Below are 27,883 nucleotides of genomic sequence, written 5' to 3'. Positions count from 1 at the left end.
GGGGTGGGGGGGCCGCAGGGTGCCCCCCGCCCCAAAGCACCCACCCCCCATGTTGAGGGCATGAGGCCTGGTAAGGTTCAGGAGGGGGGGGGGGCGCTCGCTATTCCCCACCCCTTTTCCTGACCGGCCGGGTATGGATTTGGGGGGGACCCCACGCCGTTTTTTCAGTGCAGGGGGTTCCCCTTAAAATCCATACCAGACCCAGGGGCCTGGTATGCTCTTGGAGGGGGAACCCATGCCGATTTAAAATTTGCCGCAGAGTTCCCCCTCAAGATCATCTGAGCAAAAGTCGAATGCCAAAGTCGGATCATGCAAAACGGCGATCCGACTTTGGTTCGATTTCAATGATAGTCAATGGGCTGAAGTAGGATCAAAGTCGGACCAAAGTAGTACAGGGAGCATTTTCAAAGTCGGACCGACTTGTGTCGGACCAGTTAAGACGGCTCCCATAGGGAAACATTGATTTTCACATGTCATGCGACATGAGCTCCCAATGTCAGAGCATTTGTCACACTGGTGCGACACAACAGCCGTCCTACTTTGGATCCGACTTTGCCCTGCGACATGAAGCCGGCATGCGTCCGACTTTCAATGAACGGGGATCCGACTCTTGAGGGGGGGACTCTGCGCCAAATTTTAAATAAAAAAACCGGCATGGGTTCCCCCTCTAAGAGCATACCAGACCCTTGGATCTGGTATGGACCTTAAGGGTCCCCCCAAAATCTATACCAGACCCTTATCCAAGCACGCCCCCTCCTGAACCGTACCAGGCCGCATGCCCTCAACATGGGGAGGTGGGTGCTTTGGGGCAGGGGGGCCCCTGTGGCCCCCTCACCGCAAAGCACCTTGTCCCCATGTTGATGAGGACAAGGGCCTCTTCCCGACAACCCTGGCCATTGGTTGTCGGGTCTGCGGGCGGGGGGCTTATCGGAATCCGGGAGCCCCCTTTAATAAGAGGTCCCCCAGATACCGGCCCCATCACCCTATGTGAATGAGTATGGGGTACATGGTATCCCTACCCATTCACCTAGGGAAAAAAGTGTCAATAAAAAAAAAAAAAAAAACACACTACACAGGTTTTCAAAGTAATTTATTAGACAGCTCCGGGGTCTTCTTCCGGCTTCGGGGGTCTTCCCGGTTCTTCTCCGCACTCTCCGGGTCTTCTGCCGGGCTCCTCCGCCGCTCTTTTGCTATAGCGATGGCCCGGACTTCTGCCTTCTGCTCGTGTCTTCTTTCCTCTTCTTCCGATGTTGACACGACGCTCTTTCCGGCTGGAATGCTCTCTGAGCGCTCCGCAATGGACTTATACAGGCGGTGACCCCGCCCCCTTATGAGGTCACTGTCCCGGAGCATGCTGGGACTGTGGCGTTTTAGGGGGCGTGGTCACCGGGTGATGTTAACCACGCCCCCTTATGACGGCACAGTCCCAGCATGCCCCGGGATAGTGACCTCATAAGGGGGCGGGGTCACCGCCTATATAAGTCCATTGAGGAGCGCTCAGAGAGCATTCCAGCCGGAGAGAGCGTTGTGTCAACATCGGAAGAAGAGGGAAGAAGACAAGACAAGAAGGCAGAAGTCCGGGCCACCGCTATAGCAAAAGATCGGCAAAAGAGCGGAAGATAGCGGAGGAGCCTGGCAGAAGACCCAGAGAAAGCGGAGAAGAACCGGGAAGACCCCCGGAGCTGTCTAATAAATTACTTTGAAAACCTGTGTAGTGTGTTTTTTTATTGACACTTTTTCCCTAGGTGAATGGGTAGGGGTACCATGTACCCCATACTCATTCACACAGGGTGGGCGGGGCGGTATCTGGGGGACCTCTTATTAAAGGGGGCTCCCGGATTCCGATAAGCCCCCCGTCTGCAGACCCCGACAACCAATGACCAGGGTTGTCGGGAAGAGGCCCTTGTCCTCATCAACACAGGGACAAGGTGCTTTGGGGTGGGGGGGCCCGCGGGGCGCCCCCTGCCCCAAAGCACACCCCCCCATGTTGAGGGCATGCGGCCGGGTACGGTTCAGGAGGGAGGGGGGCGCTCGCTCGTCCCCACCCCCATTACTGATCGGCCGGGCTGCGTGCTCGGATAAGGGTCTGGTATGGATTTAGGGGGGACCCCACGCCGTTTTTTCGGCGTAGGGGGTTCCCCTTAAGGTCCATACCAGTCCCAAGGGCCTGGTATGCTCTTGCAGGGGGAACCCATGCCGTTTATTTATTTAAAATTTGGCGCGGAGTTCCCCCTCAAGATCATCTGAGCACAACTCGCATGCGAGACGGCGATCCGACTTTCATCCGACTTCAATGATAGTCAATAGGCTGAAGTAGGTTTAAAGTTGGACCAAAGTAGTATAGGGAGCATTTCTAAAGCCGGAACGACTTGTGTCGGACCAGTTAGGACGGTTCCCATAGGGAAACATTGGATTTCACACGTCATGCGACATGAGTTCCCAATGTCGTAGCGTTTGTCGGACCAGTGTGAACCCAGCCTCAACAATGAAAAATGATGACTTGCAGATGGGTAAAGCTCAAACATTTTAACAGAGGTGCCACAGAAAAGGAGGATCAAACTTTTTTTTAGTGCCATTGTATCATTTCACCTATTTGTTAGTAGAAAGTAATTTTTTTCTTACCAGACAGTCTAATCCTTTGAATAGTCTGCTGTACCAGTATTTCTGAGCGAGGAACAACAATGAGGAAGTCCACCTTGCTGAACCGTCCTAGATCTAGACTTTGACTGCCGCTGTCTGCAATTGCACACACCTGGGAGAGGAGCTTCCGAGCAACCATCAGTTGAGACTGGTATATTTGAAAGTTATCGGTGTTACAACCTAGAACCCAGGAAAAAACGAATTGTTCAATGAGATTTAAAGAAAGACCAAGTCACAGATGCATATCCTTATATTTGGCTTGGTTGGTATAGTCTTCAGACAAGGAAGAACAGTCAATGCGGCCTTCCAAGCCCTCTTGTTTAAGTACATATACACCTCATTTAATCTTTAACTTGTCAATATAATTCCAAAAGTCATTTTTAATCTTTCAAAAAATAATAAATACATGGTTATTTTGCCATTAAAAGGTCCTTGTTTAGGCATTTGATGTCACAGGGTGAAAAAGCTCTGTCCCTGTCCAACGTCTCTCCTATGTTGTCACCCTGTCACATTTAACCTCTGGTTAAAAGTATAAGGGCCAGTTCACTCCATAGAAACGCAGTCCAGATGCGTTCCAGATGTTTGTCTGCATGTGCGTTTTTGATGCATTCCAGTGCACCCCCCCCTTTTTTTTTTCTTAAATAAGGATATGTGCGTTGCAGTGCGTTTTTGATGCTTTTTACAGCATCCCAGTACAGTCCAGTGCAGGAAAAATGCAGCATGTTCTACTTTTTTTCCCTGGAACTGGAACACACTGGTGTGAACTATGCCATTAAAAACCATATAACCTGCTTTCCATGCGTTTTTGGTGCAAAAAAAAAAAACGCACTGGACTGCATGTGGTGTGAACTGGCCCTAAGCGTCAGTGGCAACATTCACTGAGCAATTTTGATCAAATGTAGTCACGAACAGGAAATAGTAAAACAGTAAAAACTGTACCTAAAAAGGATAAAAAGGCATATTGCTTATAATAATACGTGGAGATGTAGCAAAATAATTTCATCCAGTTAGGGTTAATATCTACTAGCACACTCAACTTTTTCTGTGACTGCTAGTTTTGTAGTATGCCGGATCTCTTAATTGTCATCCAGACATTGGGATGGATTGGGGCTTCTGTTTATGTCTTACATTAGCAGGTGTGAACCAAACATCTCAGGTCCTATGGCAATAGACACTTGCCCCTTCTGTTCTTTTTACTCATGACGTGGCGAAAGAATTGTGGCAGATACACTTTTTTACAGGAAGACAGACAATTGCCTGCAGATTGCCCATTTGAGAAATTAGGAATAAAAAGTTATATTTATCTTTTTCACTGGGGATAGGGGAAAAAACTGGGCACTGCTAATCTAGAACAGGCTTTGGTTACTATAGTTATCTAACCATTTGACCGCATAATTTATTCTGGCACAATTTAATCATTATTTTGATAGGTGTGCTAGGAAATCCACAATGAATCATGACCCTCAATAAAATGTTATCAATAAAATGTTATCAGAAGTACACAACTGACTGCAATATCCACTAATTCTCAGGTTAAAAGGTTGATAGCACTTTTTGAATTAACTGTGTAAGTAATTGTAATAAATCAACAAGCCAGAGGAAGTACAACAGGCATAAAACTGATTAAACTGCAGAAACTGAATAATCACATTTCATGGCTTGCACAAGTGGCAAGTTACAAGTTGAGATAAATTTACTATGAGCCGGTTGCTTAACTAACTCACACTGCTAGTGGCCAGAAATGTTGATGCAACTATACACACTATGCTCTGGCATTGCCCAATATTTACTTGTAGACATCAACCGTTCTGGGCCTGAACCATTTGTTATGCCATATTTCCCAGCTTATTGGAACATCTTACAGTTCAATTATATGCCAGCCAAATTGGCATACAATGGTGGTACCAATTCTCTTGCTGTACAACCCCAAATTCCAAAAAAAATTGGGACACTGTGTAAAAATCTACATTAAAACAGAATGCAATGATTTGCAAATCTCATAAACCCATATTTTATTCATAACAGAAAATAGAAAACATCAATTGGTTGGCCTCATGCACACTGGATGTTTTTGGACGTTTTTACAGCTGCTGTTTTTGGCTTCAGACATTTTTTTTTCTGCAGTATATAAAACTCCCCAGCATGATTTCCTATGTGTCCATGCACACATAGGCTGTTATCAGCAGTTTTTGGCAGGGGCGTTTTCCCAGCTGGAAAAAAACCCCAGAACTAGTGGGTTTTGAGAGGAGTTTTTCAGCTGTAAAAATGCTCTAACTCTGAAAGCTTACAAACAAAAAAACTGCAGAAAAGCGCGACTATATGGCGTTTATCAGTGTTTTTAAGCCATAAGCTTTTATGGGAGTATAGTTTTGCAAAAAAACAAAATAAAAAGCTACAAAAACACTGAAGCTACAGCTTTCTACAGCTAACGTTACTGGCTTTTTTATAACGCCCAGTGTACATTAGGCCTAACTCAACTCAAGCTTGTTTTTCTGACTTTCAAATATGTACTGTAGTTAACCGCTTCCCGACCACCTCACGCAGATATACTGTGGCAGAAGGGCACGTACAGACAGATTAACGTACCTGTACATTGCCCTTCAAGAGGTGACCGCGATCGTGGGTCCCGCAGACCCGATGTCCGCGGGAATACCCGCGATTGTCTCACGGTGAGGAAGAACGGAGAGATGCTAATGTAAACAAGCATCTCCCCATTCTGCCTAGTGACAGTGTCACTGATCTCTGCTCCCTGTGATCGGGAGTGGCGATCAGTGTAGTTTCACACACAGCCCCTCCCCCCACAGTTAGAAACAATCCCTAGGACACACTTAACCCTTACAACTTCACCTAGTGGTTAACCCCTTCACTGCCAGTGACATTTTTACAGTAGTCAATGCAATTTTTTGCATTGATCGCTGTGTATTAATGCCAGTGGTCCCAAAAATGTGTCAAAAGTGTCCGATGTGTCCGCCATAATGTCACAGTCACGATAAAAATCACTGATCGCGAAAATTATCAATAAAAATGCCATAAAACTATCCCCATTTTGTAGACGCTATAACTTTTGCGCAAACCAAACGCTTATTGCGATTTTTTTAACCAAAAATATGTAGAAGAATACATATCGGCCTAAACTGGGGAAAAAATGTTTTTTTAAAATATTTTTTGGGGGTATTTATTATAGCAAAAAGTAAAAATAATGCGTTTATTTCAAAATTGTCGCTATTTTTTTGTTTATAGTGCAAAAAAAAAAAATGCAGTGGTGATCAAATACCACCAAAAGAAAGCTCTATTTGTGGGGGGAAAAAGGTAGTCAACTTTGTTTGGGAGCCACGTCGCACGACCACGCAATTGTCAGTTAAAGCGACGCAGTGCCGAATCGCAAAAAGTACTCTGCTCAGGAAGGGGGTAAATTCTTCCGGGGCTGAAGTGGTTAAGCAGGTTGTTCTATATTTCTTCACCTTGGCCAACAAATCAAAGCTAGACTGATCATTATATACCAGTTTGATGAACATATATAACTGATTGCGAATACCAGTAAAACAGAAAAAAAAACATTAAATGACTACAAGAAAATAAACAGAGCAGCCAGTAAGATCAGCAGTAAATAAACAAGGCAGTCCGAAGGAGGCAATTCAGTAATATCTACCTCTGCCTTGTGCAGGAATCATACAGGCTGCTTCCTGGGAAGAGACGCATTCTTTCACATCGCCATGAAAAGGAATGATTACATTATGTCCCCTCTTCCTCTGAATTTTTTCCAGCAATCTATCCAAATCAACACCTAGGAAATAAACAGGGAACAATAGAACAATATGTAAAAGCTAAATGATTAAAACACAAACCATATATACCAGCACAAGTTACCATTAGGTACCAGTTTTACCAGGACTGTCCCCCTCTCTAATAAACTAATACATTTTAGGATTTTTCTTTAAAGCTGATTTTTAAGAGCAATTTTAACATCTCTGACATGAGTCTGTTTATTTGGCATCAACTTTAAATCGAGAAAAAAAAAATGAATACATATTTTGTAAAAAAAAAAAAAAAAAAACACTAATTCAGGACAAACAAGGCTTTCTTTTGGTGACAGCATTGAAAAAAGTGATAAAATAAAAAACAAAACAATAGACGAAAAATGAACAAAACTAAAACTAAAAAATAGCAATTATTTCTGCTGTGACATTTCAAAAAGGGAAAAGTGTTACTGTAATTAAAAAAAAAAAAAAAAAAAATCTTCGTCTATGATTTGTTGTTTTTTTTAATAACACTAAAATATGCCTCTGGAGCAAAGAATTGCAAATTAAATACATTTTTTTTTAAAATAAAATGTAGTCCTATTTAACCCAGCAGGATTAACCATCAGTTTACCCTCATCAACTCTGAATAACTCCTCCCCCTCCTTTTTAGGTGTCATATTACAAATAAAGAGCAAAACAACAACAAAGTGATAATTAACTGCTGTATGATGTAATAACTCCTGGCTGTCATTTTGACAGCCAGGAACTGCCAGAAATTGTTTTTAAGAGAGCAGCAGAAGGGGAGAACAGCTAACTATGTATGCCATGTAGTTTTTTTTTCTGGTGGGTATTTAGCATGTCCACAACTGGTTAAAGAAGCCCTGATAAATTTCCATGATAAAATACAGATATAATTGTCAGAACCAAGTAAATCCTTACGTTCATGAAAATTGAGGAGACATACTTATTACTGCTTACCTGTGGATGTGTTCTTAAAATGGGAGGCCAAGAAGCTAACTTTCCCTGTGATAAGCTCATAACTGATCTCTTTCAAAAACTCACTGGTCGTCAGCATGCTCTCTGCCAGAACCCGGGATTGATATTTACCTTTAAAACAAATTAAGACAAGGATCAGAATGAATTGTACTACCAACTTACTAAAACACAATATATTGCCAGCGTCCTTGGTTAACTTTGAATGGTCTTCCAAAGTAAACAAAAAGGAACACCTAACTGGTACAATTCTTTCTAGCATAAAAGTCATGGTGCCGTGACATTTAAATACAAATGAAGGTCATTTGGGGTGGCACAGTGGTGCAGTGGCTAGCACTTTCGCCTAGCAGTAAGAAGGGTCGCTGGTTTGAATCCCACCCACGACACTACCTGCCTGGAGTTTGCATGTTCTCCCTGTGCCTGCGTGGGTTTCCTCCGGGTACTCCGGTTTCCTTCCACACTCCAAAGACATGCTGGTAGGTTAATTGGATCCTGTCTAAATAGTCCCTAGTATGTATGAGTTCTTAAAATGGGAGGCCAAGAAGCTAACTTTCCCTGTGATAAGCTCATAACTGATCTCTTTCAAAAACTCACTGGTCGTCAGCATGCTCTCTGCCAGAACCCGGGATTGATATTTACCTTTAAAACAAATTAAGACAAGGATCAGAATGAATTGTACTACCAACTTACTAAAACACAATATATTGCCAGCGTCCTTGGTTAACTTTGAATGGTCTTCCAAAGTAAACAAAAAGGAACACCTAACTGGTACAATTCTTTCTAGCATAAAAGTCATGGTGCCGTGACATTTAAATACAAATGGAGGTCATTTGGGGTGGCACAGTGGTGCAGTGGCTAGCACTTTCGCCTAGCAGTAAGAAGGGTCGCTGGTTTGAATCCCACCCACGACACTACCTGCCTGGAGTTTGCATGTTCTCCCTGTGCCTGCGTGGGTTTCCTCCGGGTACTCCGGTTTCCTTCCACACTCCAAAGACATGCTGGTAGGTTAATTGGATCCTGTCTAAATAGTCCCTAGTATGTATGAATGTGAGTTAGGGACCGTAGATTGTAAGCTCCTTGAGGGTAGGGACTGATGTGAATGTACAATGTATATGTAAAGCGCTGCATAAATTGACGGCGCTATATAAGTACCTGAAATAAATAATAATAATAATTTGCTAAGCAAAAGTCTGTCGATATCTTCTGTCGATATCTAGTCTTGTGTGTCTGTGAGCTCTGTTGGTGCTGTTGTACAACTTGACCCAGTCTGATGACATTACCATGACAACAGAAAAGTTTTCTAATGGATATAAAATCAATACGATTTAAGAATTCTGAAAGCAGTAATAACAGATGAATCTATGACACAATTTTGGGCCAGTGTTATTTAGTATTCTTTGAGAATGACCATGTGATGACTTGGGTGTGACAAAATCAATGGATTCCTAAATTGTTCTAACACAATGCTTGCTTTCGCAGTTTTAATTTAAGCAGCACAATAATTTAAACAATGCATGCACATTTAAAACTAGATCATCTCTTGTAAATGTATCCAGACAAGTCAAGCAGGTTTCAAAATAATGCCTTAAACCTTTTTTCCCCCACTTTATCTTGTGGTACTGGGCTGGAATCATAAAAAGGTCTACCAGGTAATTTGCTTATTTCCTGAAAAAGCTGTAGACACCAGACCATGTAGAGCAGCATCAAAAACACCATCCCTGGATTTACTGCAAATACTGTATATGATCTTTTGAGAGATATTTACTGGCTGGCAGGGGCGAGCAAGTAGCATATGAATGGGTGCTGGACAAGCCAACTTTCAGATCAAGGGATAAAACTCTTTAGGTTTAAAAATTTTGCATACACCTCTTCATACTAAGCCGGAATTTAAATTTTTAATAAAAAAAATAAAAAATAAATAAAGTTTAAAAAGGCTTCATATATTCTGCTCTACACGACAGACTCAGATCAGCCTAAAGTGGTTTTAAAGACAGGTGTTTTTTTTTACCTTACTGCATTCTATGCAGTAAAGTAAAAAACGTTCTGGGTGTAGGCCCCCCAGCCTTATGCATGGGAGCAGTAGCTCTCACGAGTCACTCTCTCTTCATTGGTTCACACAGTAGCAGGAGCCAATGGCTGTCAATCACAGCCAGTGAGCCAATGAGGAGAGACACTAGGAAGGGCCAAGCCACGCTCTGTGTGTAAATAGACTATGTCCATGTACAGGAACGTAGCTCAAGAGTGAGCCTGCTCGAGTATCCCTGTTCTGTCAAAACAGCCAACTCATCGAAATCTCCAAACCACGTCACTTCCTGTGACTTTCCAGCATCAGTAATTGGACATTTGGACGACTTGGCTATTTTGAAAACACCGACGGCGTATACACTCCGGTACGCAACGAGTTGGCTATTTTGATAAAACAGCGGCCAAGGAGGAAAAAAGTTGTCGCTGCCTTTGAGGCGGCCATGTTGTTGGTTACTAGCGGGCAGACTAACAACGTCCACTCGTTACATCGTCTACCGAAGTGTATACACTACCGGTGTTGTGTCAATACAGCCAACTCGTCCAACTAATGATACTGGAGAGTCACAGGAAGTAACATGGTTGAGGATTTCAACGAGTTGGCTGTTTTGACAGAACACCCCCATAGCAAGAAGCTTAGGCGGGGGGGGGGGCCAGGGCTGCTCTGTGCAAAACCGATGCACAGAGGAGGTAAGTATAACATGTTTGTTTAGAATCACTTTATATACTACTTTTATTTGTATATAAAAAACGACTACATTGTATAGCTATATTTTGAGAGCCAGTTGCTGGTCTAATTATTTTACAATTTGCATATTATGTTACTTACCAAGAGCAATAACACAAAACTCATTTCCTCGTGCCTTTGAGGAACAGATTGCTACTACATAGTCTGGAATCTTCTGCAAAGTTTTCATATCGCCTAAAGATCGAAGAGTCTCAGAGATTCCCTCTGCAAGAGAGTTTTGGGTAACAAGAACATGAACCGAATCCTGAGAAACACTGGCTGACAAACGAGCCAACCAAGGCAACTGAGTTGGTGTCACCGACATGGCAGGAGAAGTCATAGGCAAAGAACGTTCTTTATAGGTAAATTCCTGTAGAGCTTTCAGCACAATTTGCTCAAACACTTCCCGAATGGGTATTTGATCTGAACCTAAAAAGTAAAATATTTACATAACAAAAAAATAGCATTTAGTGGCAATTTTCAAAAATAACATGCAAGATTTCTCGGGAGAAAAAAAAAGAAAAATGTTGAAAATATTCAAAACTATTTGTACTCACCAAGCTTCACAAGATATTGGATTGTCAGAAGAATGAGGTTTTCTACACTCAAGAACTGGCTGCTGGCCACTCCCATCTGATCCAGTTCCTTCTTTTCCAACTCCTGTAACTTGTAGCAATTCACTAACATTGGACTTACAACAATATCTCCGACATTCCCATAGAAATATGGCAAGGCACCATAGCCTAGAACAATATTCAGAAACAGAAAACAGCCCAAAGCCGTTATGTTAACAATAAAAGATAGAAAATTAAGATTCATTGCTTTTTGTATAAATTGTGTCTGAAGATCCAGTGACATGTACTAAACAGGACAGCTACAAACGGTATAATCACTAAAAGCTCAAATTGTGTACATGCATGCCAAAAACAATACGAAGACACTCAGATTCATAAGAAAACCTATTTTTAGTAAAAGACATTCATATGGTGCTGTTCAAGTCAATCCAATCCCTGCTTTCTGAATGCACACTGTTTAGAGTCAAAGCCCTAGAGAAAGACCATAAAAAAACACTGGCAAATCACTTCTATTGCCATGACTTTTCTATTTTTGCAAGTACTTTGCTACAGTTTATGTACAACAGCTCCATCAAAACTACAAAACCCTTTATACTATAATCCTTACCCAAGTTGATAAGTAAGCCCTTACATTTCTGTGTTATATTTACCCAAATCATGTATGTACCTCACCGTCAAGGAGTTATTCTTGGTTCCTTAATTTTTGTAGGACCGTGAACTAAATATGATGGAAATATGTACTGCACCTAAGTATATGTGTATGCAGAAGAGCATGCACTAGGCTGGTAGCATTTTTTTAATAGCTTGCCTATCATGGCTGTTAGGTTGTGCTTGGGAATTAAGTAAGGGAAACATAGAACAGCTAGATGAAAAATACAAGTGAGGCAGATAACTATATGGTAGCAACCATGTATCGGTTACCTACTAGGAAACTCAACTTTAGCTGGACATACACTGATAAAATTTTGGCAGATTCCTGCTCAATTTCAGTCAAAATTCAAGCTGTGGGTGGTCTTCAAGCAACACCCGGCTCAACAAAAGCTGATTTTTTTAAGTTGAATTTTGCAGAATTAGTCAGGTGGAAAATTGTTGATGGGACAATGATTGCATCCAATCTGAAGCAGTGACTGGTTGGGTATTCAGCAGTCGCAGATCCTGCCAGCTGCTGAATACAATAGTAGGCAGGGTGGATTCCTTCAAACACAATTCAATCTAAAAAGGTGAATAGCTAACTTTAACTTTAACTCGTGTTCGGACAACTGTCACAGGAGCAAGTCTTCCCATTGGAAGCTCCTTGATATTCCTGTTGGTGACAACTCTAATGTTGACTCTCTCATCACTTTCAGTTTCGGTGACAATGGTGATTTTGGCTTTAAACTCTTTTAAGTAACTAACTTTTTTAAAGTGAAACCTTATCTAAATTTTAAGGAAAGCTACACTCCCTCCACTCCAGCAATGTAGTGTTCAGAGCTCCTTCACCAGCAGCTGACATCTTTGGCCAGTCTTCTTCTGTGTTCTTGATCTTAACTGATGATAGCACTCCTACGCATTCTCAGGAGCGCATTCATTTCTGCGGATGCCGAAATTTTACACTGCGAATGCAGCTCAGTGTATAGTGACAGGCAGGAAAGAAACATTAAGCAGAAGAGGTGTGGTAGGTCTTCTAAATTAAAAATCCTGCCTGTATGTCTTTTTTTTGCCTAAGATTCCACTTTAATATAAATAATGCTACCATTAGAAGAAAAAACTAAAACTTCAAAATATACCCTTGCTGAATATACTATATAACTTTAGCTAATAAAATAATATGCCATCTTCACATTTTAAAGCAAAGAGTTCCTGTCTATTTAGTTCTTTCTACTACCAACATAGATGTAATGGACTATGTAACTTATGCTTGTCTTAGTTCTAGTATTGTATGCATGCTTGGCTGAAGAGTGCTGGACATACAGTCCTTTCCCTGATTGAGAAGGACTATCTGGGAGAGTGATCATACATTTTTTCATGTTCAACACTAAAATCTTCAGGTTTATTGAACATATTTTATAGTGTTAACTACATTGGTTAGTGTAATGGAAAATAATGTACATTGAACGAGTTCTTTAATGTATTGCATTATTATTCTACAGGGTGTGTGTGTGTGTGTGTGTGTGTGTGTGTGTGTGTGTGTGTGTGTGTGTGTGTGTGTGTGTGTGTGTGTGGGGTAATATAATAAGCAACAGCATTTTAATAATGGCAATGCTCACCTATCAAAATAACAGGCCTCACTCCAGAATTATTCAACAGGTTTTCTGGCACAATTACAGTTTCCCCTGCTGGGATCGGCTGTGGCTGGAAAACTCCTCCCAAAACTGGCGGCGGCAGAGTGACTAGAGCATGCAACAGAATAATAAAATTATCAAATTGGATAGCAAAATATCAATCTGCAGACTTTGTATACAAGCACATGGAAAATGGTTTCTCTGGTGTACACTGCATCTTTCACAAAGTAGCCCACAGTAAATTAAACTGTTAGACAAATCTAATTTATTATTTGTATATGAACTTGTTCACACCGAATGTGTTGCGCTGCATTAAACAGTATTGATCGGGTGAATGATCCCTAAAAATACTCCAACATCTTATTACGAAACTGAAATGAAACCAATCACTTGCTGACATCAGCTTTTAAATGATTCCCAAGCTTCATCCAGGGATGGTTCACATATCTTATCTGCCAAAGGTTTGGTCAATGTTTTTTCCAGCCACTTTTCTGTTTCCTGCACCTCGGTCAGACAAGAATGCAAAGAGGGTGATGCCACTTTCTCTGTTATAGTTAAGGAATACCATGGCATCCTCTTTCGGCACCCAGCCTGTTGACTGGACAGAGAAGGAGCAGTAGACTGATGAGGTCATCGCTATTTTTTAGTCAGCTTGTTTTTTATCGGCACATTAGCATGCAGCTCACCTGCTGGCTCCCACATAATTGTGGGAGAAGACTAAAGTGGATACAAGTCAGGTACTAAGGCTATTTGTAAGCAAAAAATTCTGGAGTTTTACATTTAAAGGAAACTTGTTTTAAGAGAAATTTGCAGGCTGCCATGGTTCATCCACTACTTTGTCAATTAGCTTTGAAAACTGAGCTTCAATTCGAACTGCACATGTGTGAACCCAACCTTAGGGTCGAAATGTAAACTGACCATCATGCAGCCCAGGGGTCACACCAAGACCAGCCCTAACTTTATTTTGGCCAGGTAGGACATAATAGTCTGGAACAGTATAACATAGCATAGCAGAAGAATCGGGGTAGAAAAGTGGAAAATATGTTGCAGATATCTAAAAACGTTCAGCGGTATAATAGCAAATCTGATTAGTTGCTACAGGCAACATGCTTAGATACAGATATCAAACATTAGCTGTCTATGTGTGAACAACCCAGCCACTGAATGGTCTAACAAAGTCTACTAAAAACCTATAGAATTTGCAAAGCACAAGTAACAAGTGTTCTTAGAATGTATTCTGTACCTGGTCTTGTTATAGGGCGCATAGGAGGTGCAGGGAAGGCCAAAACAGGTGTCTGAAGTGGTGAACTTGGAGGCCATCCCCGGTGTCTTTTTTTGGGTGGTCCAGAAAATGTAATTACTGCTGGAATGCAAAAAAGCCTCTCTTAAGTCACAATGGTAAATAGATCACATCTTCTAAAGTACAGTAAATACCTAATATTTTATTAGACAGCTTCAATAACAAAGAATATGAATTGTCTAAAGCCAATGTGCGATATCCCAACTGAGAAGATCGAGGAGGACAGAAAACTAATATATGCTTGAAAATTAAACAGTAAAATGAGGAAGCATGCTAAATGGTATCTACATATCAGATCACTGAAATCCCCACCCAACTTATGGTACTCTAAAAGGTTCAAACACACGATCCGATTGTTAGCAGGGGATTGTCTATTGACAGACTGTTGTCATAAAGTCTGACCGTTAGTACAATCCTTTTGGACAATTGTTGTCCAACTTTCGGCCAACAAATGTTGGATGACATGCCAGTAAATTTTCGGCGGTTGGTTGCCAGATTTTCTAATGGTCAGTACACAAATCTGTCATACAAAAGGTCGAAAGCAAAAACACGCATGCTCGGAATCGATGCTCACCAAACAAGAAATTAGCAAAAGGGGCCCAAAGGGTGGCGCTCAAGAGTTGAAATTCCTCATAGTACGTCACTACGTTCGTGTTTGTTGCATGAAAATTGTGTACCGTTAGTATGCAAGACAAGATCCACTCTTAAGACAAAAATCTGACGCTTGGTTGACTAACAATTGGATCGTGTGTATGAGGCTTAAGACCCCATACACACTATACAACTTTTGTTGACAGATTTCCTTTAGATTTACCAAAACCATGTAGTGCAAGGGCCTGCATACAAAGTGAAACTCTTATGTTTTGACCTCATATTATATGGTTTTGGTAAATCTGAAATAAAAAAAAAAATCTAGAGAAAATTGTATAGCGTGTATCCAGCTTTAGAATCACAGAATCTCTTTAGCTACTCAGCAGCTACCAACCTCCCAGGGTGGTTTAGCTTTACCAATTGATTGTATTATTATGCCTCTCAACTGGTATACGTACATTGGTGGCTTTCCCCACAATTAAATAATGCAGCCAAAGCCTTGGCCCTAGTTTCTTCCTATGAAACGTTGACTAACTTGATTTACAGGAGGTCCCTCCACTCTACTGATGGGGTTACTATCCTTAAAGTTTCCTTGAAAATATAAAGTCAAAGTTTATCCCTGCTGCCTAACTCCTCCCAGTCTATCTCACCCAACCAACCAATTTGGTTTAACACCATCTATCCCCACTTTTTTTATGTTACCTGAAGCCTGTCTCTGGGTGCAAAAACATCTGAAATACAGCCATCAGTTGTATGACCAAGGCTCCTTTTCTCAGCTCCAACAAGAATTTAATATCCCGACTTCCTGATATTTTCAAAACCTCCAGTTGAAACATGCAGCTGCAGCTCAACTGGGGACTAAAAGAAATTCACCCCCAGAACTCTGTACTTGAAAAGGTCCCATTATATCCCATACACTCCAAGTTAATCTCCTCCTTTTTTAGTATACTATAACAAGGCAAACCCACATATCTAAGTATACAAAAGGTCTAGCTGGTCACATGATATTACAGATCTTTCGGCTGAAAATTGGGATGAGATTCTTCATACTTACTTTAACGCCATTATTTCTGTGAGGGATAGGCTTATTCAAAAATGTGTATTTCACAGGATATATTATACACCACTTTGATTGTATAAGATGCGTAGGAGGGCTGATTCTATTTTCCATAAATGTAATAAATACTTGGGAGATTTACTCCATATGCTTTGGGTTTGCAACAAAATTGGTCCCCTTTGGTCTAAAAGTAACTCATTTTATTGCTACACGGTTTGATTTTACCAACATCAGCAATTCGAACTGGTGTATATTAGGAGTGTTGGAGGATATAGATTTGATGTTACAATGGATAAACCAGGAAGTCATCCATATTAACTTGTGGAAGAATTTGATCATGTATTACCGCATTATAAGCTGACATATGAAGCTAGGGGATGCTTCCATAAATTTCAATAAAATGTGGGGCCCTGGAATGAAACTATTCGATACTTGTGAGTTACCTGAGACCCAATGTTTTTTCTATTTGCTTTATAGCGTCCTGTATGATTCTGACCTATGTACAGAGGAATATGTTCTCTATAAGGCAGACAATTTACATATATTTCTCCTGTCATTATGTGCTCATTGTAGCAAATACCCCTTGGATTACCACACGTAGATGCTTTGTTGAGTCATTTTTCTTTTTATTGTAAGGGTTCCAACAAAAGGGGAATTTGTATTACAGCGTACAATTTTGTTCTAGTCTATGCAACCATGGATGTTATCCCAGGGGCATATCTACCATGAGGGGCGGCTTTTTCAGGGTGGCAGCACTTCCCCCAGGCAGAAGGATGGAGGTGGCTCTTTAACTACTTCCCCTCTTTTCAATGGCTGTACCGGGATGGTGCCTGCATCACCCTGGTAGCTTTTTTTTTTTTTTTTTTTTTTTTTTTTTTAAGAGCCGGCAGTGGGCTCTCTTGTAATAGCAATAGGAGCGGTTTACTAGCTGCTCCATTGTCATTACAAGCAGCGGGAGGGGATAAATTCCCCCCCCCCCGCGCGCGGCTCTCTTACTGGACAAACAAGCAAAGTCTGTTCCTAACAGGAACCGGAATTGATGACATGACATCACTTTTGGTTAACTTGGAAACCATTGGCACCAGTTTTTAAAAAATTTGAAAGCATTCAAAAACACTGATCTTGGTGTTTTGAATGCTTTTAAGTGCAGAGAAGGGATCTGGCCCCCAAATCTGTCACATGCCCATTTCTGTCACAAAGTTGTTAACATTCTTTGTGACAGCAACAAACGTGATAAAAAAAAAAAAAAAAAATTATAAAACTAAAGCAACAGTGTAAACAAAAAAAAAAAAAATGAAACAAATTTAATAAAAACGCTGTCCTCCCATGTTGGTTCCACACGCAGGCAAACGGTGATCATCCCACACATGTGAGGTATCACCGCGAACGTCAGATCTTGGGCAGTAATTCTATATATGGCACTTGGGACGAATCATGTCTCAGGGTCTGATGAGGAAGCTGCAGCTGTTCACTGTGAACGGCTGCAGCTTACCCATCAGACTCCAAGACCAGAACGGTATACGATGGCTGGGCCCAATGTTAGTCTTGCCTAGGGCAGCACAAAACCAAAAATACACCACTGTGTAATCCTACTTCTATGTATATGTTAACTCTGGGATGGAGACAAGAATATATTTTTGATAGTATGCTTTATTTACCTTGTTTATAATTTTCAATAAAAAAGCAGTATAAAAAAAAAAAAAAAAAACTATTAAAAATTTTTTAAAAAAGGGAAGAAGAAATCCCTTACCCAACCCCTTACATTTGAGTTAGTTCTCGTTTAATTTTAAAATGCTTGAACAAATAAATCACACTTTCTGTCCAGCTTTTTACAAGTCGTTTAAAATAAAGGGAACACCGATTATGAAGAGTCACTAACAGTACATGAATTATGGGGCATTTAAGACCTCAAATCTGTAATTTAAGTGTGGGTAGCTCCATACCATTTTCTCCACTAATGCTGCCAGGACTTGATGACGTTGACTGAGAAAAGGTCTGAGAAGGTGCAGGAGTTAGCAAAGTGCCCCTTGCTACACTTGTGGTTCCATTGGTTTCTGGTGATTGGAATAAAATAGGTGCTGGAAGAAACGGATCCAGATATAAAATGTTTGAATATACTGTATTATTTTCACAATGAACACACTGTATGAAACCTTAAGAGCTTACCAGGATAGGTCTTTCCCAAGGGGTGCACTGGTAGTGGCAGAGGCTTAATGATGCTCTTATTTCGGGACAGATCCTGAGGGGTACTTGAATGAAGAGCAGTAGGAGCTTTGGCAAAGGCTAAAGACGGTATATCTGAAGATAGAAAATTTGTAAACACATTGTTATAAACACATTAAGGGCTCATGTACACTACAGCTTCTAAACTTGAATTTAGGAGCATTTGCCTTTTTTTTTTCCAAAGCTCCTAAACTCAATGCCATAAAAGACTATGTGTCCATGCACACTTTTACAAGAGTTTAGAAGCTGCTGCAGTTAGGGGAGGTTCAACCCCCCTCTCCTGAACGTGGAAGGATCGCGTTAGGATAGGGCTGTTTTGACCGCAAAATGCAGCAAAGTCACAGTGAAATTGCGGCACGATTTTGCCACGGTCGGCGGTTAACCCAGTCTGTGTGTACATGAGCCCTAAGGCTTCATGTACATTAGCAGCTCCTAAACTTCAGTTTTTTCTCCTAAACTCCAAAAAAAAACAAAAAAAAAAAACCCACCTATTTACAGCATTTACCAGAGTTTAGGAGCTGCTGCAGTTAGGTGAGGTCCAACCTCCCTCTACTGAACGAGGAAGAATAGCGTTCAGGAAAGGAACCTTTTAACCGCTTGCTGCAGAAATCTTGAGGAATCTGAAATTAAAGTAGAACTATAGGCAAAACTTTTTCTTTGGATAGAGGGAGGGAGGGTTGTAACCCCTGTTAGGTTTGTTTTTGCCATCTAGGTCTCATTGGGGAAAATTTCCCTTCACCTCCTCTCCAATAATCAAAACAGGAAGTGGGAGAAAATCCTTCCAAAGTGAAGGAATACCTGGTTGTCACCAGAGTAACAAGGCCTAGCGCCCCCATTAGAAGATTTCACATTTATTACGGTTTGGGGGAGCAACCTAAAATTAGTTGTTTTTATTTTACTTTCACTTTCAACTATGACAGTAAACATGACAAAGTGGGTGAATCTCTCTAATGGGAGGCAAACTAATAAAAAAAGTTTTGCCTTTAGTTGTACTTTGACGTTTAAGGACTATAATGTATCTAATTGCATAATGTTCCTGACACTCTGCATGCATTCAACAGGGTTAATGGTCGTCTGCTGATTTACATTTTTGTACTCAGCAGTGTTAATTTAACTTCAAATTTCAATTTAGTTTTAGTCATAGTCTTTTCACTAAAATGCCATTTTAGTTTACTAAAAACGCCAGTACATTTTAGCAGATCAAATGGATTTTAGTTAAATTATAACGCATTTTTCTAGAATTGCAAAACTCATTATATACTCCTAAAGTAAAGATCTAATAACATGTTATTTATGATATTCGGGATTAAACATGCACTTACAGACACAGATTTAGCCGCTTTGATATGGAACGTCTTTATAAATAAAAGAAAGTTTCATTAACCACTTGCCGACCAGCTGCCGTCATAGGTTGACTCCCCTGCTCAAATCACTTTAGCTGTATGGCGGCTGCTTTAAAGGGGTATATGGGGTGCACGCCCGCGATGTTGGAGCCGATGCGTGTGGCCGGCGACCTCGATGTCCACTAGCGACCCGCGATCACTCCTGAGAGAGACAGAATGGGGATCTGCCAATGTAAACATACAGATCTCCAGTCTGTCAGGGAAGAAGAGAGATACGCTGTTCCCAGTAATCAGAAACAGCGATCTCTCTACTCCCTGTCAGTACACTGGCCCCATAGTTGGAAAAACCTCCCTAGGTAACACTTAACCCCTTGACCCCTTCCCTGCCAGTGACATTTATACAGTAATCAGTGGCTATTTTTAGCTACAATCACTGTATAAATGTCAATGGTCCCAAAAAAGTGCCAAGTGTCTTATCTGTCCGCCGCAATTTCTTAGTCCAGCTAAAAAACGCAGATCACCACCATTACTAGTAAAAAAAAAAAAAAAAAATAATAATAATAATAATAATGCCATAAAACTATTTCCTATTTAGTAAACGCTATAACTTTTGCGCAAACCAATTAATATACGCTTATTGCGATTTTTTTTACCAAAAATATGTAGAATACCTATTAGCCTAAACTGATGAGGAATTTTTTTTTTTTTACATTTTTTTGGGGGAGATATTTATTATAGCAAAAAGAAAAAAACTTTTTTTTTTTTTTCAAAATTATCTGTCATTTTTTGCTTATAGCACCAAAAATAGAGGTGATCAAAACACCACCAAAAGAAAGCTGTATTTGGTGGAAAAAAAGGACATCAATTTTGTTTGGGTACAACATTGCACGACCGCGCAATTGTCAGTTAAAGCAACGCAGTGCTTTATCGCAAAAAATGGCCTGGTCGTTAAGGGGGCAAATCTTCTGATAAACCCTGTAAACTTTATTGGCTGTAATGCCGTTGCAAATGTTATCTATATATTACCAAAATTAAATATTAAGAAAAAAAGAAGAAAAAGCCCTTTTCTTAATTGTTCTTCTTTCAACAGATTAGTAGATGTCCCCTACTTTATCCTATGTGGTATTGCAATAGACGTTTAACCACTTCAATACAGGGCACTTATACCCCCTTCCTGCCCAGATAAATTTTCAGCTTTCAGTGCTCTCACACTTTGAATGCCAACATTGTACCCATATGAAATTTTTATTATTTTCCCACACAAATAGAGCTTTGTTTTGGTGGTATTTAATCACCACTGTTTTTTTCATTTTTTGCGACAAGTGAAAAAAGGAGGGAAAATTTTGAAAGAAAAAAAACCCACTTTTTTAGTTTCTATGATAAAGTAATGCAAATAAGTCATTTTTGTTCATAAATTTGGGCCAAAATTTATACTGCTACATATCTTTGGTAAAAATAACTCCAATATATGTCTGTGTGAAAGTTAGAGTCTACAAGCTATGGTGCCAATCACTGAAAATTGATCACACCTGATGTACCGACGGCCTACCTAATTTCTTAAGGCCCTAAAATGTCAGGAAAGTACAAATATCCCTCAAATGACCCCTTTTTGAAAAGTAGGCAGTCCAAGGTATTTAGTAAGAGGCATAGCGAGTTGTAATTTGTTCCCACAATTCTTGGGAAAAATTATTTATTTTTTTACAAACACACACACTTGTTATAACAAGTTATTTCTCACACACAGCATATGCATACTTCCCATTACACCCCAAAATACACTCTGCCACACCTTCAGAGTATGACGATACCACATGTGTGAGACTTTTACACAACCTGGCCACATACAGAGGTCCAACATTGATGTAGTACCTTCGGGCGTTCTAGGAGCATAAATTACACATCTAACTTCATTCCCACCTATCACACTTTTGAAGGTCCTGGAGCACCAAGACAGTGGAATTACCCACAAAATGACCCATTTTGGAATGCAAACACCCCAAGGTATGTTCTAGGAGGCATGGGCTGGTGACAGGTCCTCTTTATTACTGGAGGGGCAATCAGTGTGTGTTGGCGTGCACTGTAAGTGATAATGAGCTGTTACCGCAATCTCCTCCTCACACACGATCGATGTTTAAGGAGGGGAACCCGGTAACAGCGCATTACCATGGTTTGTTTACATCCTGTGACCGGCTGTGATTGGACACAGCCGGTCACATGGTAAAGAGCCAATTTCAGCCGATCGGGGATGGGCTGTGTCGGGGTGACAAGCCTTGTCCCCGATCGCCGCTCTGTGCGCCCATGAGCGACGTGCACAAGGACAGTGCATGTGACCAGCTGTGACTGGACAAAGCCGGTCACGTAGTAAAGAGACATATTTATTGCCTCTTTACACTGATCTGGGATGGGCTGTGTCCCAAGGGACACGCCTCATCCCCGATCGCTGCGATGCAGGCCCCCACAGGAGCGGGGGCCTGCATCGCAATGATGCCACCAGCTGAATGTAGTTTAGTCCACCATAGTTGTCAGGAAAATTCGCAATGATTTCAATTAATCTTGGCATCAATTATTGGAAACATATGCCTCAAATTTACGAAAACCTTCACCTTCCTTGTTGATCACTTCCATGCAATTTTTCAATCAGTCCGAGTTTTAGGTGAAGCGTCGGCAAAAATCTTTGTCGGGTCAACAAGTGGTTCATGTGCTACATTTTTCTCTTCTAACCAAATTCTCTGAGGCCCCTTTCACACTGGGGCGGTGGGGGCGTCGGCGGTACAACAGCGCTATTTTTAGCGGTGCTGTACCGTTGTTCTTGCAGCGGTATTCGGCCGCTAGCGGTGCGGTTTTAACCCCCGCTGGCGGCCGAAAAAGGGTTAAAATCCCTCGTACAGCGCGGCTAAAGCCGCGGTATTGCCACGGTATAGCCGCGCTGTCCCATTGATTTCAATGGGCAGGAGCGGTGAAGGAGCAGTGAATACACCGCTCCTTCACCGCTCCAAAAAAGCGGTTTGCAGGACTTTCTTCACCGCCCTGCCTGCGCACCGCTTCAGTGTGAAAGCCCTCGGGCTTTCACACTGAACAAACAGCGGAGGCTGTTTAGGGGCGGTTTGCAGGCGGTATTTTTAGCGCAATACCGCCAGCAAACCGCCCCAGTGTGAAAGGGGTCTAAGAGTGGTCATTTCTTTTTAATATAATGCAACTCTTGCACGGCTGTCCCATTCACATGTGTAACAAGAATACTTGATATTGTTAACTAGCTGCAATCCAAGCAGAAGAGCCACTGCTTTTAGATATCCACAGTTGTTCCAGTTGTACTTGGTGTGCTGGATGTGCTTCAACAACAGTTCTATGATTTTCTTTCATGTGTGCTGCATAGCCAATAGATATTGCAAAAACACAATACTTCTATAAAATGATAGAGGGTTAATTTGCAGGTTATTTTGGCGATTAGCAGCCAAAAATTTATAATATATACCAAAATGTGCTCAATAAGCAAATTCTGTTCCCCAGTGAAGTGTGTACCACTAGAGAGGTTTTTTTTTTTTAAAGTTTTATTTATTACTTTTTAACATAACAAGTATATACAAGACCCAATGGGTCACACACAAAAAGAAACTATTTACATTTCTTCAGCATTGACTTTCTCCTTCTCCTTCCAGACCCTCACTCGGTGAAAAAAATAAAAATAATAATAATAAAGGCTACCTTTTCTCAATAACAGTCAATTGTACATTTAGATATGTCAAATGGTTACATACATGTTAAAACCCACTACAGGTGCATTCTATTAGGTGCCACTCAATCCGCCACCGTAGTTTCACTATTCATCCAACTGCCCCACACTACCACTAGAGAGGTTAAATCAACAGTAAGGAAATTCCTCTGCCTTACAAAACACTTCATCAAAAGGTTATATTAGGAGCAGGATTGAAGTGAAGTGATCCATAATAAAATACATTTTGATCGTTGATAGGTAAAAAAAAAAAAAAACTGAGGACAAGAAGAGTCGTTTACAAAGATCTCATTATCTTTTAGTTTACCTGAAGGAGAGAATCTGGACTTGTATCCATTACTGCTTCCATTCTCTGAGAGAGGAGTGATTGGCTTAACAACTGGAGCAGGAAATGGTCGACTTCGAGGTTCTACATGACAAATATTCAGATTATATTTTTAAAGTGACAAAATTGCTAAAATCACATACATGACTCTGAGGACAGTTTATAAAATTTTAAATACACCGAAAAAAATATTATTAACTTGGATAGGGTAGTGAAGGGACAGAATCACTTTTGGATTTTTCGCTCGCTAGGACAGGGAATGGGGGGAAATCATTCCAACAGAAATACAAATATTACCAAACGCACCCTTTCAATAGATTGCAAAAAGCATAAAACCTCAGTCATGTTTTTACTGCTTATGGATTATCCCTCACTTCTATTCATTGTGACTCCCTGCTTCCCCGAGTGTGGGGAAAATATCCCACTGTGGATACAGGCAGCAATAAAACAAAGTCTAACCCCCTAAGCCTTATACACACTATGAGAAAACCAGAAAAAAAATTCCACTTTCGAGAGTACAATAATCTAATTGTTAGTACACAGCTGCCATCCAAAATTTTCCGAAGGGACATACACAAAATTTTCTTGTACGATACCAGATCAGACGATTTTCACTTAATCAGTACAATTTTTGTCCAAAAATACAATACAAATACATTACAGCTTTTTTTTTTTCTTTAGTAACCTGATCGCATTCGATATGGAGACTAGCATGCAAAAAAAAAAAAAAAAAAAAAAAAAAAAAAAAAAAAAAAAAAAAAGGACGATCATTTGTCCGATAATCTTATTGTGTCTACTAGGCTTTACCCATTACCTAAAACAAACATTGGACTTACCTTTCCAGCATATAAGTGGTCCTTTACAGAGTACCCCCTGGGAGTTCCTCACTAGGTAATATTTTAAGTGCTTTTGCTTCTTTGGTTGAGTTGTAAGTTTCAGGTTTATGTGGTTTGAAAACTCAGTAAAATACCTGAAACCCCGCTCTCCGCATCCAACACAATTTCCGGAGAAACCTTTAAAAACACATACATATGTAATAAATATCTCGCAGATAACATGCAACTACTTTATATTTATTTTGGATCTGGTTAAAAACATAATGAATGGCTGAAGGAAAAAAAAAAAAAAAAACATAACCTAGAAAGACTCAGTAATCCAAAGGTTTTTAACTATAGCCATAGCAAACCAGTGGCTCAGTATAATTTTGCTACATTTCAAGTCCTTAATGCAACAAAAACATTTACAAATCATTAATTTTAGGAGACTGCAATGACATTAGTATGGTGAAATGTGAAAAAGTATTAGGCCAAACTAGGGAGACTGACTTTAAAATTGCAATTATACTTGCCTCTAAGTTATTGCTATCTAGGTTGCAAAGCCGTTTGTCAAAATCCACTTGGCTGGGCCCACACATATACACCACACTCTCAATCACTCCTAAGAATGAGAGTGCATCATGGGACCCCCATCTTGGAAGATTTTGACAATTGGTTGTGCAATCTAGCCACTAATATGTTGCGGAGTTGGGGAAAAGATGAGCATAGGGCATGAGAGGCATGGGGGTCTTGTTACAATATAAGTGTAGGTCCCCAATTTTAAAAGGATATGCCTTGTTTACCAGTAGGCACCTCAAGTTACGTTAGTATCTTTGTTGGTCTCAGTGATCCTGGCAACACTGGGCCAAACCTAACCCCCTGGAGCTAAGCACCATGCGCTTACTGTCAGATGGCACCTTTGCCATTCTAAAATGTATCACAGAAATGTGTAATAGAACCAGACCAGCTATTGTGGTCAATACCTACAGTTTTCTTTTCTCAAGGTTTTAAAGTGGAACTTTGGTTTTCAGGCCTATGTAAATGAAGTCATACATCCCAGGAGTTTGCTTTGTTGCACATAAGCACTTTTTGCACTCTTGCACCTTTATTTCAGAGTTATATCGTTATTATCATCTGATTATATGGAATTGATTATTTCATTACTCATATACTGAGAATAGCAATTATTAACCTTATATATAGGATTTGTTATTGAATGCGTTTACGCATATTTACTCATACAGGATTACTAGTATATCATTGTTTATTGAAGTTGCAAATCGTTATTAGTTTGCACGGCAATATTAACAGAGCAATATTTACACGTTCATTTTAAGATACACACAGCTGTTAATAAGTTGCGCTGATCACTCTTTATATTATAACTAAGTTTGCTTTGAATTTTCAAAATGAACGAAATAGCGTTTTTGGTGCTCAGATGCAGTGTAGTTTCGCTGTAAGTGTAAGCGATAACTATGTCACACCATAGTAACTGGAACTCAGCAATACCTACCCAAAAGTGCATTTTTGCCATCATCATCAGGAAGAAATCTTTTATCTACTGCACAGACAAGTATGTGATCGGGGAGAGATGGGTTCTTCACCCCAACTAAAAGAAATCCTGTCGGAACCTCAACCTGTTCTTTGCAGAGTGACACCAATCGCAAATCTTTCCCTGCTTGGCAGAACCCTGAAATTTAGAGAATAAGATTAAGACAAGTCCCATCAATGAGTTTTATTAAAGTGTATAACTGGGCAAAAAAAAAAAAAAATTCTATTGATCAACCAAAAATCCAGTGTGCTCCTACATTCCTGTTTAAATTGACAGCATAGTGCCTCCGCTGCACTAAAAATTTGAAGCAGTACGTAACTGTCACGTTCCGTGCTGGACAACAGAACACCCATTTCCTTATTTCCACAATGTACTGGGAAATTTTTCTGTGGTCAAGCAAGGAAGAACTCTGGCAAGGATGACAACACTACTTAAAGCAGAACTCCAGCTTTTGCTCCCCAAAACAGATGCATTGTGCATGTAAATGAATCACAACCCCAGTGTCATTTTATCTGCATCTTGCCTACTTTAGTTGTAAAAGGAAGGTTTCTGTGTCTGTGATGTCACTCCTTCTGGATGAATTTCAAAGTTATGACTTCCTGGTTTCTTCCTTTACCAGTCCCGATACTACATGCCCCATCATGCTTCAAGCCTCTGTAGGTTCAGGCTCTGGGAGGGTGTGATCTGTGAGGCAGGACTTGGGAGGTTTGGATTCTTCCTGTAGGTGTGACTGAATGCTAATAGGGATGTATTTGATACCACCCACCATCAGAACTGTGAAGGAAGTTACAGTGCCTTGAAATAGTCTTCATACCCCTTGAATTTTTCCACATTTTGTCATGTTACAAACAAAAACGTAAATGTATTTTATTGGGATTTTATGTGATAGACCAACACAAAGCGACACATAAATGAAGTGGAAGAAAAATGATAAATGGTTTTCAAATAAATATCTGAAAAGCGTGGGGTGCATTTGTATTCAGCCCCCGAGCCAATACTTTGTAGAACCACCTTTCTCTGCAATTACAGCTGCAAGTCTTTTTGTGGATGTGTCTACCAGCTTTGCACATCTAGAGAGACATTTTTGCCTCTGTCCCAGTCTCATGTCTTTTGCAGGCTCTAACAGGTTTTCTTCTAAGATTGCCCTGTATTTGTCTCAATCCATCTTCCCCTCAGCTCTGACCAGCTTCCCTATCACTGCTGAAGAAAAGCATCCCCACAACATGATGCTGCCACCACCATGTTTTAAGGTGAGGATGGTGTGTTCAGGGTGATGTGCAGTGTTAGTTTTCCACCACACTGAGCGTTTTGCTTTTAGGACAAAAAGTTCAATTTTGGTCTCATCTGACAGAGCACCTTCTTCCGCATGTTTGCTGTGTCCGCCACATGGCTTCTTGCAAACTGAACTTCTTATGGCTTTCTTTCAACAATGTTTTTTTCCTTGCCACTCTTCCATAAAGGCCATATTTGAGGTGTGCACGACTAAAAGTTGTCCTGTGGACAGTCCTACAGCTCCTCCAGAGTTACCATGGGCCTCTTGGCTGCTGATTAATGCTCTCCTTGATCGGCCTGTCAGTTTGGGTGGACAGCCATGTCTTGGTAGGTTTGCAGTTGTGCCATACTTTTTTCATCTCCACAACTTTAACCCTGACCTGTCCGGTGTGTTCCTTGGCCTTCATGATGTGGTTTGTTCACTAAGTTTCTCTAACAAACCTCTGAGGGCTTCACACAACAGCTGTATTTATACGGAGATTGAATTACACACAGGTGTACTCGGTTTACTAATTAGGTGACTTCTGATGGCAATTGGTTCTACTAGATTTTGGTATCAGAGTAAAGGGGGCTGAATACAAATGCACGCCACACTTTTCACATATTTATTAGTAAAAAATGTTGAAAACCATTTATTTTCCTTTCACTTCACAATTATGTGCCACTTTGTGTTAATCTATCACATAAAATCCCAATAAAACACATTGTTTTTGGTTG

General features: G+C 40.6%; 1 protein-coding gene across 1 annotated transcript in view; it reads right to left on the bottom strand.

Annotated features, from left to right (window-relative positions):
* GREB1L (GREB1 like retinoic acid receptor coactivator) overlaps positions 1-27,883 on the bottom strand; it is a 199,353-nt gene that overhangs the window by 61,593 nt on the left and 109,877 nt on the right. The window contains exons 5-16 of the mRNA XM_073631446.1: positions 25,856-26,032; positions 24,364-24,540; positions 23,510-23,611; positions 18,073-18,204; positions 17,850-17,984; positions 14,202-14,321; positions 12,944-13,066; positions 10,680-10,865; positions 10,225-10,551; positions 7,359-7,487; positions 6,290-6,424; positions 2,623-2,820 (exon numbers count right to left, since the gene is read on the bottom strand). Coding sequence (XP_073487547.1) covers positions 2,623-2,820; positions 6,290-6,424; positions 7,359-7,487; positions 10,225-10,551; positions 10,680-10,865; positions 12,944-13,066; positions 14,202-14,321; positions 17,850-17,984; positions 18,073-18,204; positions 23,510-23,611; positions 24,364-24,540; positions 25,856-26,032 — 1,941 coding nt within the window. The remainder of the gene's footprint in view (positions 1-2,622; positions 2,821-6,289; positions 6,425-7,358; positions 7,488-10,224; positions 10,552-10,679; positions 10,866-12,943; positions 13,067-14,201; positions 14,322-17,849; positions 17,985-18,072; positions 18,205-23,509; positions 23,612-24,363; positions 24,541-25,855; positions 26,033-27,883) is intronic.

This window comes from Aquarana catesbeiana, linkage group LG05, assembly GCF_042186555.1.
Source record: "Aquarana catesbeiana isolate 2022-GZ linkage group LG05, ASM4218655v1, whole genome shotgun sequence".
Classification (NCBI taxonomy): Eukaryota; Metazoa; Chordata; class Amphibia; order Anura; family Ranidae; genus Aquarana; species Aquarana catesbeiana.
The sequence above is the reverse complement of the archived record's forward strand: the minus strand, read 5'-3'. Positions and strand labels throughout refer to the sequence as shown.